Raw genomic sequence first — 12,894 nt, forward strand, 5'->3', positions numbered from 1 at the left:
AAATGCATTTCCTAGCTCAGTGATGGTGAACCTTTTAGAGGCCGAGTGCCCAAACTGCAACCCAAAACCCACTTATTTATTGCAAAGTGCTGCGTCCCTCTGACTTTCTAGTAAGAAACTCTGGCAAACACTGTGATGGGGCGATGGCACATGTGCCCACAGAGAGGGCTCTGAGTGCCACCTCAGTCACGCGTGCCATAGGTTCACCATCACTGTCCTAGCTATACCATTCCAGGCCAGTACCCACCCAGATTTGGGGTTCTATCTTTGAATCCTTTGAGGACTCATGCTGCTTTTCTGATTAAGGACTGGATGTGAGAGAATCTAGCAGAAAACAGTGCATACTTAGACAGTATGGGCTTGTGATTTAGAGATAGGTGTGTATATGGGGAAGGGGGGGAATGTTAACTGTAGCAGGAAGTTTGCTCCTAGTCATTCAGGATAGTAACTTTTGGATGATCTTTGATCCATTTCTATATCTGTTCCTTTATTCAGCATTGCTGGAGATCTCAAAATTCCTAGAGAGGTGTTCTCTTAGGTAAAAAGAGGGACTACTGTATTTACTATACAGTACTTTCTATTACAGTGGGTGTGGACAGGACACCTATACTCCCTGAAACATGAACAGCTGTGCCTTTATTGAAGGGCTTCAGTTCTGACTGGGGTACTGTTTTAGGTACTTTGCTAACTAGTAGGCTTGACTTCAAAATTTTGAAGACATCAAACCTTGTAAACTTGTTTAAGTGTTCAGCTCCTGCAACCTGTGCAGCATAGCTTGCCTCTTGGTGGGAAAAGGCTATTGGAACTTGTTACACTAGCCCTTTAAGTGTCTGTACCGGCTTCTGATGACCACACTGAAGGTATTGACTTGGATCTGTATATTCTCAAGGAGTCATAAAATAAGCATTCTTGCTCCAATTATATATTTATGGCTGGTGGAAAATGTTACTTTAATGTTTTTTCCCTTTACATCATGGAGAAATCATACAGGCAAATAGTGAAGCTTTTTTGGTAGTTGATAACTAGTGCTGAGGTTTCTTCAAGGATAATGTAGTTATTCATGTCTGAGCACATTCTCTCTCTCTCTCAAATAATACAGATACATTAGTCCCCCTTTATCTTTTGTTTTTGCTTTTTGAAGTTTCAACTACTTACTGTCAGCCACGGTCTGAAAATATAATGTGGCCCCGTCCCCATCCACAGTTTTGCTTTCCATGGTTTCAAGTACCCCCAATCAATCAAGATCCAAAAACATTACAGGTATAGGGTTTAGTGCTATCCACATTTTCAGGCATCCACTGAAGGTCTTGGAATGTACTATAAGCTGGGACTAGTCTACTATGACTAAATGCCTAGAGATTCTTTTCTTGTTACAAGTAATTCTACCATTGTTTATATCTTCTATGGAAAAATGTTTTTTAAATTATTGATAATTATGATAATTATGATTATGACTTATAGCAGATCATGTGGTTATCATATACAAAGGTTTGAAGAAGTTTATTTCTGGACTACAACTTCCAGAATCCTCCAGCTAGGATGACTACTGTTCATGATATTTGGGGATTCTGGGAGTTGTTACCCAAAAGAGTATTTTCACCCAAGCTCTGCCATGTATTCTTAGACTAGGTAATTTAAAACTGAACAGTTGTCTTTCAAATTTGTCCTTTTATTTTGCCTTTAATATTCTGTTCAAGAAGTTATAAATAAATTCTAACATTAATCTTCATAGGAGCAATTGATTCCTCTGATTCATTTATTTGTAGCACAGATTTATCGTAAAGACCAATCTGCTGAATTTCCAGGAAAACAGTTATCATTCCCTGCTTAGAAAATGAGGTTATTGGAGGTGACTAGCATTAATGTTATCCATTTAGAGATCTTCAGTGACAATAACTATTTTATCCAATTCTTAAATTCACTTGAATACATGATTGTCCTTACATTAAGCTGTTGACTCCTTGTTGTTCATCATCCACATATCTGAAAGCTATAATGTAGTACAGTGGAACCTCGCCATACGCGGGGGATCCATTCCGGATCCCGCCGCATATGACGATTTCCGCCTATGCTCGAGCCCCATTGTAAACAATGGGGCTCGTGCACGGCGGCGCGGAGGTGTGCGGTGCGCAACGGGCGCGTGCAGGGTGCAACGGGCGCGCGCACCAATTCAACTGAATGGGACGCACCGCCCCTTCCGCCCCGCACGCGCGCCGCGGCTTGAGCGCGTATGCTCAAGGCCGCGTATGGCGAGGTTCCACTGTAGTAGTGCCCTTAACTCTTTTAACCATTCATTTCCCTTATTTCCTACCTCTTCTTTTATATTTGTAGAGAATGATATAGAAATGGGGGGGGGGGGGGTTTGCCATGAGAAGTTTATCTTTAAGTTGTCGTTTAGATTTTTATGAAAATAATAATTTTTGGTTTCTTTTTACTGCTGCTGATACACAGCTGCACCCGGCCAAAAATATTGGTTGGTGCCTCCTTCCCTTGTTCTTAATACAAGTTATGAACACCTTCTCTTTATAATGTTAGTGATTACCAGGTTTTTGCTTCCAGTCAGAAAAACAGAACTGTGAATATAGCATTAACAACTTTGATATTGTTCATTTTGACATTAAAGTGGTCAAAACCTGCATCCATTTTCTGTTTTAAAACATTTTTTAAAAAAGTTCCCTGACTTTATTTGGGAAACACATTGATTTTCTTTGTTTCATCTAAAACAGTTTTTGATTTTGCCATTAAAGATATATTTCTCCTTTCCATCTAAATCTAAGGTATCTGTTCTATTTTAAAATTGATTTTGGTTTGTAGTAATGGACTAATTTAGAGCAAAAAACTGAAGCTCAGTGTAAACAAGACATAGATGCTCCTACTCACTTGAAAAGCAGACCAACAGATGGGATTATACCATATATACTCAACTGTAAGTCAGCCTCATGTTAAAGATAGTATTTTGGCCAGAATTACAGATTTTGAAATAGCCCATGGATAAGTCAAGGGTAAAACTCAGGGGCAAGCTTTTTGACAAAGAATGTAAAGAACGGAGCAAAGGAAAATTATGCCAAAGCATGCTGCTATTTTCCTACCTAAGCATTCAGAAGTCCAAAAGTGGTACCACAGCAGACAGAGTAGAGGGGTTGGTGCTTCTTTTAGGTTTTCGTGGGATAGACAAAGCTCTCACCTTTCACCACTGAGAAAAGGGGATGGTTCCCATTTTACTAAGAGTTAAGGTACAGTACAGTGGTCCCCCGGGTTACGAAATTAATTCGTTCCGCTGCCCTTTTCGTAACCCGGAAGGCTTTCGCAAGCCGAATTGCCATAGGCGCTAATGGGGGAAAGCCGCGATTTGGTGCGAAATAGCGCCGAAAAGCACCAAAAGTTTTTTCGTAACCCGAAAAAACTTTCGTAACGCGGAACAGTTTTTTTAAATAATTTTTTTTCGTAACCCGGGAATTTCGTAAGGCGGCGCATTCGTATCCCGGGGTACCACTGTACTTACATTGACCTGTGTATAGGTTGACTCAGGTTTTGGGGGTTTGATTTTTAACTAACTTTTCTAGACTTATACATGAGTATATCTACAATTTTCAAAGGAAGAACTCAGATTTTGAGTAGAATTACATACAGCTTAAAGACTAAGGTGCACAGCATAGGTAAACTCCTGAATTCAGCTCTGAATGTGTCTGCTCAAGTTTTGAGGGTGGGCAATAGTGCTTCAATAGCTGAGGCAAACTGCTTTTGTTTATGGTCATAATAAGACATGCTTTAGCTACAATTCATTTAGACTGTTCTAGTGTGTTGTATGCGGAGCAATCTTTGAAAAGTATTTGTAAACTTTGGGTATTCCAGAATGCTGTGACCAGACTGTTGACCAGATTTGGTTATAAGAATCATGTGACTCCCTTTTCACAATGGTAGAAAGTTCTTTCTACAATGCAGAAAGCCCTACGACACTTGGAGCCTTGCTGTTTGAAAGGCTGCATTCTCCCGTGAAAGTTGGTGTTAAGATATTTATGGAAAGCTCCCCTTTCTGCCCCACTGCTGTTGGAGATAAATTGGTAGGGGTGTCAGAGATGTTCTTCTTGGTGGAGTCTTTCTGGAACTCCTTACCAAAAGAAGTTGGTGTTTCCCTTTCTATTCCCCTTTTCCTGGGAAGCAGTATCTTTAATTAGCTGGCTTAATTTAATTCCTGTGAAGAGTCATATGTATATGTTTGAAAACTGTTATTTTTTTTTAAAATTGGTTTAATTGGCTTGCTTTTATGTTTTGCTTTAATTAAGATTTTGATTTTAACCTGTATTTTAGTTGCACTGGGTGTATTTTTATTTATTTTTTGTCAGAAAAGCTGGATAGAAATTTGAAAAATAATGATTTAAGTAATGAGTGCCAAGAGGAGAAGGCAGGGAAATCCCACTAACTAGATTATATACAGCTGTGCCCAATTCCTAACGTCTGCCTAAAGCTGTGTTGCAACATGTTGGCTGCTGTTCTATTGGTGAATTACAATGGCATAAATCAGATTTATGCTATCAGGTCAGAATTCTCTACTGGCCATGCAACATCTAACATCCCTTCTCCAAACTCTTTTCCCAGCTGCAGCCATACAAAACCAACCATTTCTCAGTTTGTAGACAGCAGGGGGAATAGCAAATGAGTGTCCAGCTGCTTTTCCTATAGCTTTGTGCGGAGCAGTGGCATCATCTGCAGGGACCTCTGGAGAAGCTCTGGAAGTCCCTGCAGAGGTCAGAGATCTGTATCCTCTGATGCAGGATCACATCCTCTGTTGGAATTATAGTACTCTTCTGTGCAACGACAGCAACTGTTTACAGAAAATGCAAGAAGAGTTTTATCAGATCAGAACAACGGGTACATTTAGACCAGAATCCTTCTTGTCATGGTGGCCAGTGAGATAACTCTAGGGAAGTCACAACCAGGAGCTCAGGTCAATAGACCTTTCCCACCATTCTCCAGAAACTGGTATGAAAGTAAACCTCTGGAGGTTGAATAAATGATAGTTGCAACATTTTTCAGTTTATTCATGACAACTAAATACAGGTTATAGTCATTAAATTACAAAAAATAATTAAAACTCTTTAAAACTTCCACAGTCAATTAGCTCTATAACATATAGAGCAATATGTTTACACTAAAATTACAGAAATATTTCATACAAAAACTTCACAATTTTCCATACTCTATTCAAATTAATATAATCTGTTTACTGCAAATTCCCATGCAGGCCTTTGTCCTCAAAGTCTAATCTATGTTTAGCTGCTTTCACAGCAAATCTAGCAGTGTTGAACATGACAGACTTAGTTGTATTAGCTAACAAGTAAGTGATTTTCTCCAAGTCATTTTGTTTAGCTACAAGTTCTAAACTTCTCTTCAGAAACCTATCTCTTGGGGTTTTATATATCTTACAATGTAGCATATAGTGTATGGTGTCTTCAGTATCCCCACTTCCATAAATGCAAATACGCATATCCTTGGGAATCTTTTTATATTTCCCTTCAATGTAGTTGGTTTTCATTGTCTGGAATCTTAGCACTATAAAAGCCCTACGAAGAAGAGGTTGAGTTATTTCTGATAAATATTTTTCCTCTCCAAAACATACTTTTAGAAAAGGGAAACTAGAAGAGAACCTTGAAGCTCTAATGGCATTAATATCCCGCAGAGCGTAATGCTCTTGCATCTTTTCTTTGATGAGTTTCCTATTATGCTGTATATCACCAGATTTTAGAATTATAGGGCCCAGGCCAAATTTTTTCAAATTCAACAATTATTAGAAGAGGTTAAAACTTCCAAGGGTGTGAGACAAGGCTGTCTGCTTGCCCCTTTTTAGTTTAATATATATGTAAATGATATAATTGCTCAGCTGGTCAATAACTCTAATTTTCCTGTGTCTTTGGGAAATCAGAAAATTAATATTTTACTATATGCAGTTGATATGGCCCTTTTGGCACAACATTTAATAGGTATGAGAAGATTATTGAAACCTTTTGGGGAAGTATGTAACAAAGAACAACTCTGTGTGAACTATACAAAAACAAAGGCCATGGTCTTTGGCAAACATCCACCCAAACATAAATGGGTACTGAATGAGTTTCACCTGGAACAAGTCAAGCAATTTAACTACTTAGGGGTTTGCTTTTCTGAAAATGGCTCATGGAATAGCCCACTAGACAGCTGTAAATTTGAAGGCACAACGATCTATTCAAACTGAATAAATGATAGCTTTATCATCCATCTATATGTTTAGTCCCTAAAAGCCAGAGTCTTTACATTGGCATCAATGTAAAGGCTGATAGTTTCTGTGTTTTTATATTTCTTCTTTGTGGTCTCTGCGAATCACACAAATGGGTTTTTACTGCACCTGCGTGCCATTTGTGTGAATTCGCAGATGACCACTCGAAGAAATACTGTTACAGGTGAGCAACCTGTCCATCTTCCTAGACTGATTCTAACTTGATTGGTTGAGATGGAAATTAATTAGTCTGTATCCATTCTTAAAACTGACTGCTGTGCTTACCACATGAGGATATTTGAATGAGTGAATTCTAAATTATGTCAGACATGGCTTTTTTAAAATTTTACCAGCCATGATAGCCCCCCCTGTATATCTAAGGGATTGCAATTCTGTGTGCCAAATAAATAACAGAAGTCATGACAACACACCTGATGTACATCAGGTTTTTCCTATGAACCTCTTTCTCTCTTCTTCCCTCTACCTACATTTTGGCCCATTCCCTCCCACCAAACTGTACTGTAAAGTTTAACACTCCATTGGTTTTTCATTTCAGCAAGGGTGAATAGGTTCTCCAAAAATAGTATGGGAGAGGATCTAGCGAGAATTTGAACTGATGTGCCCTGAAAAATGTTAGCATTCCTGCTATATTTTACAGGGAGAGATTTTACAGGCTTCATCTTGTGTCGAATCCATTGGTACATAAAAGGGCTTAACTGAACATGCATCTAAGTGTTTTATCATGTTTACCCAAGCCCTGATTGTAGTCTGTAAACAATTGCTAATGATATAAGAGTACTCCTTTGGGAACAGGCTGCTCTAACATATGAATTGCCATTTGAAAGTTGCAGTGAATTTCTGTTCTTATCTATGCATTGCCCTTTTCCTTTCCAGAGAAAGGATGCGCCAGTCTGCAATGTTTGAGTTGTGCCAGGGGATGCACCAAATCAGCCTTCAATTTGTTCGCTTGCAACTTAGCTTTGAAGAATATACCATAATGAAAGTTTTGCTGCTGTTAAGCACAGGTAGGTTTGTCAGTTAATTGTCATGATAATTGATAAATTTGCATATTATTGTAACCACTGAATTATAGTATCTTTTTTTAAAAAAATTAAAAGTTGATAATAAGAGTCACAAGTTAAGCATTGAGTCCAATGTTTTACACCAAGGACTTGCAGCATGTTTGAAAAATGAAGATCAAACAATTTGAGTATTGCTGTAAAATATTGAACATGGACTTACATATGAAGACTTTGGGAAAGGTTCATAATACAGCTGCAAAAGTGATTGGTCATTGAAATCTGTGAGATTCCAGATGAAAGCTTCCAGTTGTTATCTAAGCAAAATGCAAATAGAGTCAACTGTCTATTTCACAGATACTTTAGCCATGGCTTGAACATATTCAAAATATATAAAAATTCCATAAAGAAAACCTCAATTTTGCCATTTTATATAAGGAACATCATTTTACTATGCCATTGTATTTAATGGGACATGAACATCCACAGCTTTTTGTATCCATGGGGTGTGTGGTCCTGGAACCCCAGCAGAAATCAAGACTCCACTGTACCGGTGCTTCATTTAGAGTCCTGCATGGTGTGGGATCTAGGGTGAAAAAAGCATCCTAGCACATTTATATTGCCCTGAGCTCATGTTCAGATTGTCTTCCAGGTGCCGTTGCCATCATGATATATCATGGCAATGAGAGACAGGGCTTTGAAATGATGGCATCTTGCTTATATAATGTTCTTCTAAGAGAGGCTCACTATCTGCATTACTGGTTTGTTTATTTTTTTTCAGCCAAAAGTCTTTAAAAAAATCCCTTTTTAAAATCGTTGGTTGCTAGACTTCTGGAATCTTTGGTTAAACTCTTGCCTTTATGTGGACTCTTACGTTACAGTTCCAAATGGGATTTTCTTGCCATGATGTATGTGTTTGAGGGAGGTGGGGGCAAAAAGGCTTGAGGATTTTTTTTTTTTTTACCCAGGCAGTTCTTTTTTTTTTTTTTTTTTTAATCTTTTCCACTTCCAGCTAGCAAAAGTGGAATACAGTGGGCCTCAGTATCTGCCTGGGTTTGATTCCAGGACCCCTTGTGGATAACAAAATCCATGGATGCTTAAGTCCCATTATATACAGTGGCAGAGTAAAATGGTGTTCTTTATACAAAATGGCAAAATCAAAGTTTGCATTTAAGAAATAATTTTTTGAATATTTTCAAAGTGTGAATGGTTGCCTCCATGGATGGAGGATCCATTGCATTAGCTTCAGATTTGTGTCTGTATAAGGAGTCTTGTATGGGGAATATTACTGAACTAATTGGCCTTAAATCTAGTGGACTCAACTCGCACCCCTTCCCTACCTGCCATTAGAATAAATTTGGCACCTACAATTGGTCCCTATGTAAATAATGATAATAAATAATAAAACTTATATTTATATCCCCCTTCTCTGTTGATGACAATCAAAGCGGCTTATAAGTTAAAACTTACATACAATCCCACATCCCCAATACCACCCTTCCCTTAAAACATCAATTAAAACCTTAACAATTTAAAATCATACATTAAAAACAACATCAGTATCAATATCAACAATCAGGTAATAAACTGTAGCGAATTCAAAGATGTAAGAGGGTTCAAGTTGGTGGCCGGGTTTTCTGTTCGGGAAAGGCCTGCTGAAAGAGTCTTGACAGTTTTTTTTAAAGCTTATACTGGTAATTGACAAAAAGGTCCTCTGGGTGGTTGCAGTTAGCCTAATTTTTATAGGTTGCAATAGATTCCTCCCAGAGGACCTGAGTGTGCGGGGTGGATTGTATGGAAAGAGGTGGTCCCGAAGATAGGTTCTGTACTGCGCCTGGAAACTAATAGGCAGCCAGTGAAGCAATTTTAGAATAGGTGTTATCCAATCACTTCTGGTTTTACCAGTAATCAATCTGGCTGCCATGTTCTGAACTAATTGAAGTTTTCGAACTAAGCACAAGGTTAGCCCCATGTAGAGGGCATTACAGAAATCGAGTTGTGAGTTTAAGTCCCCCACTTGCAGGAAAGGGCACAGCTGGCATATCAGCTGTCCATCAGAAGGGCTGCCAGACCTAGAAAAAACCTTTTTTGCGCCCTGGAAAGGGTGTGATAGCCACAGCGCCACGGCTTTAAAGTGCTCCTTTAGTGTTGCATCATGTCAATGTTTCGCCAGAGAGCCTTGATGCACGCAACGTGTAGAGTGGTGCCCAATGTCACGCCACCCTGGGAGCGGAATCGGGATATGCATCATGTGGACGCCACACCCCGACTCCACCCCCAGGCCAGCCTTTAGGGACAGTGTGCACAGCCCCTACAACAGTGTAACAACACCCACAGAGGCTGAGATGGCTGTGGCATTCCAATGAAACTGAGGGCACAGTTGCAGCCAAGGAAGGAGAGGGAAATCATTGTTGGTTGGAAGGAAGATATCAGCCGCAAGCAGCCTGTTGTTCAAAAGCATGTTTTGTGTCTTCAAGAGTAAGGTGCTCTGAGAAGGGTAATCTGGTGAGTTGCCTGTCCTATGGCGCAGACAGTTGTCCAGCCCATCCTTCAGAAGAAGTCAGTACGTTGGGGGAAAAGGTGGCTTGGAGCTGCTATCTTTCTGTAAGCACAAAATATTCAACTGTGCACATAGGAGATCTTTGCACATGCGGTACACCAGCATGCTAACCAAAGAAACCTTCCACAGACAAACTGCTAAGGGGAGAATGGAAGGGAAACCTCTTGTGTGTATAACTTAGTTTGAATAAAGGCAATTAATAATTGTTTACAAAACTGTCCAGGGCATGCACAAAGTTTGTTCAGTTACCATAACAGACATCTCCTTTGCAAACTGAGCACATTTACAAATAATGCCACCCATATACTGTGTTATATTATAGATTCCCAAGCTTGTTTTAATTTTTTAAAAATTATTGTTTAATCATGTGACCAGCTACTGTAATTTATTTAGAAACTTGAATGACAGCCACATTAAGAAAGTTTATCTCAGTTAACATGGAAAAAATCCACACATTATATCTCAGTTGTTTTCATGTTTCTCCAAAGCTCACAGAATAGGGAAGATTACCAGTTGCCTTGCCATATTTAATAATCATAATGAAAAGCAACTGGGCATGGGTCCAGAAATCCAAAGCTTCAATTGTGCGGCTCATTGTTGCAGTAATAATAGTGTAATAATTTTCAGACTTGCCTGTAAAAGCATTCTTCTAGGTGCTGTACAAAATGTAGAAATGATATTTATAAAAATGGTCATTCAACATATGTCTGATCATATAAGCCTGAAAGCCATGGGTCTTTTATACATGCTGTGTACCAACTGAGCCATCAAAAACATACAGTGCTAATTGGATGGATTTCTAAATGCCATGCATATAATGTCTGGATATGTACATGTGTATAACCCATCCATTTGATTTGGATAAAGAACAGACTTATTTATAAAGATTGTTGGTATGGGTTATCGGTTTGTTATGAATGCTTACATATGAAATGTTAGAGACTGAACAAAAAATTCTGCTCAGTGTTTGCAGTTTTGGTAATTGCTACAGTTCAGTTGACTGTGGGTGGAGACATTGTGCTCGTACACAATAGCTTGACAGTAAAAGATATGGCCAGCAATTCCAGAAGTGAGGGCAGTCACATCCCAACTGCCTGGACAATAATAATGTCTGTAGTTTGACTAGGGATAAAATCAGCCATTTTAGATAGGGTTGAATTCTCACCCTTAGGCAATCCTTGTAGGTTGCATGAAGACCATAACAAAGATGCCATTCCAGTTCAACACTGTTCCTTTATGCATGTGAGTGCAACTTAGTGTTACTATTCCCGGACAGCCTATTACAGCTTCTCCTTTCTCCTGTCTAAATGTTGGTCCAAATGTATGAGGTGCCATTTACTCCTCATTAAGTTTTTTTCTAAGACCAAGACAGTCTAATAACTGCTCCCAGAGCAGCTATTTGTTTGTAGTTTGCTTGTCTCCTGCTGCTAAATTATTTACATACATATCTATAAACTAGAGCTGTGTTGAAATAGATGCAATGCTTTTACAGTGTGCCCTTGCTATCTGTGGAGGATCCATTCCAGACCCCCCCTGCCCCCGATAGCAAAAAACATGGGACCTTATGTCTCATTTTTTTCAATGGGTGCACGCTCCCACTCATGCCACCATGTGCACAGGCCCATTGAAAAAGCTAGGGCTTGCCGTCCACAGAAATTCAAACTACAGATGGCAATCTCATGTTTGGCACGGGTAATTTCATTTTTTATTTGTTTGTTTGTTTCTTCTCTTTTTTTGTTCATAATTCTGGATATCTTCAGCATTAAAAAAAACACGTTGGCTAGATAGTGTGGCCATGGGAATGGGGCTTTTGCATTTCACACACCACTCCCTAGTTGTCCACTGTTGTCAGCATTAAACATGTGCACATGAGGCTTCAAACATTTGTTGGTGGTTTTTCAGTATCACATTCTGCCCTCTAAAATGTTCCAGGTATTGACCTGAATCCTCAGTCTGACAAAAGAGAAGATTATTTTTATTAATAATATGAAAGATTAATCCCCATCGTGTATTTAGCTTTTGTAATTTTCCAGGATGATACACTGAATTATAATGAAAGAAGGTGTGATTCTTAAGATTATAAATGAGGTTTGGTTTGCAGGGAGACTTGAAAATCATCTTGCTATCTAATAGGTAACTGGCCATTATAATAGAAATCTTTTGTTCATTGTTGTTCATTTGTTCTGGCGGACATTTTGTTCTGTTTTTCTAGATCAGTAAATATAGTACAGATTTATATAGTATGGATTTGTGAAACAGAAAGAGAAATCATTTGAGTGCTGAAGAACCTAACTATAGTACCATGAATATCTCAATGTTAGTCCTCAGCACTGTGGATTAGACTAAAAAATGTGTACTAGGCAACTATAGATTGGATCTATCATATTTCAAGTGGTCGCTGTATGTAAGAAAATCTTCCTGCTGGATCAGACCCAGAACTTACTGGGTTCACAACCATTTTCCTCAAAAGGCAACCTGATGTCTTTTGGAAGCCCATAAAATGCAGTGGCTCCAGTGTTGTTGCTGCTGTTGTTCATTTCTTTAAAACAAGATTAAAAATTAAGAGGCTTAGGGAGCAGCTTCTGATTTTTCAAAAATAAAAAAAGTTTGAATACTTCTAATATTTTCGGGACATAATATATGTCATGTTTCTGTTTGTGATGAACACACAAAAGTGTTTTCCTAAACCAAAAGGTCAAATTGGTAAAACAAAAAAGTTTAGGGAAAAGTGGTAGTAGAACAAAGTATAAAAAGGCTTTATTAACCAATGTAATGGCAAAATAATAATGTCAGCGATCAGTTTTGCCAATAGGAATAAAATGCTGGAAACTAGAAGTCCCAGGTGACATACAAATGTACAAATACAGATAAAACCAAATGAGTTTCAACAATTGTCTTCCTCAGTGGAAAAATATTATCTGTTATATCATTATTAGCTTGGAGTCATCCAGTATAAGTATGAAGAAAATTATATAATGGAATCAGTGTCCTGGATACTCCAATGGATTATAGTGCATTATAATCCAATATTTTCTGTATTCGTACATTTGTATGTCACCTGGGATTTG

At 38.5% G+C, this 12,894-nt stretch overlaps 1 protein-coding gene across 4 annotated transcripts in view; it reads left to right on the forward strand.

Moving 5' to 3' along the window:
• Window positions 1-12,894, forward strand: part of NR3C2 (nuclear receptor subfamily 3 group C member 2) — a 195,598-nt gene that overhangs the window by 167,453 nt on the left and 15,251 nt on the right. For all 4 annotated transcript variants that reach the window (XM_089525710.1, XM_089525708.1, XM_089525711.1 and 1 more), the window contains one exon: window positions 7,142-7,272. In XM_089525710.1, the coding sequence (XP_089381836.1) occupies window positions 7,142-7,272 (131 nt within the window). The remainder of the gene's footprint in view (window positions 1-7,141; window positions 7,273-12,894) is intronic.

This window comes from Sceloporus occidentalis, unplaced genomic scaffold (genome assembly GCF_023333645.1).
Source record: "Sceloporus occidentalis isolate IW3139 unplaced genomic scaffold, rSceOcc1.0.p SCAF_5, whole genome shotgun sequence".
NCBI classification, from domain to species: Eukaryota; Metazoa; Chordata; class Lepidosauria; order Squamata; family Phrynosomatidae; genus Sceloporus; species Sceloporus occidentalis.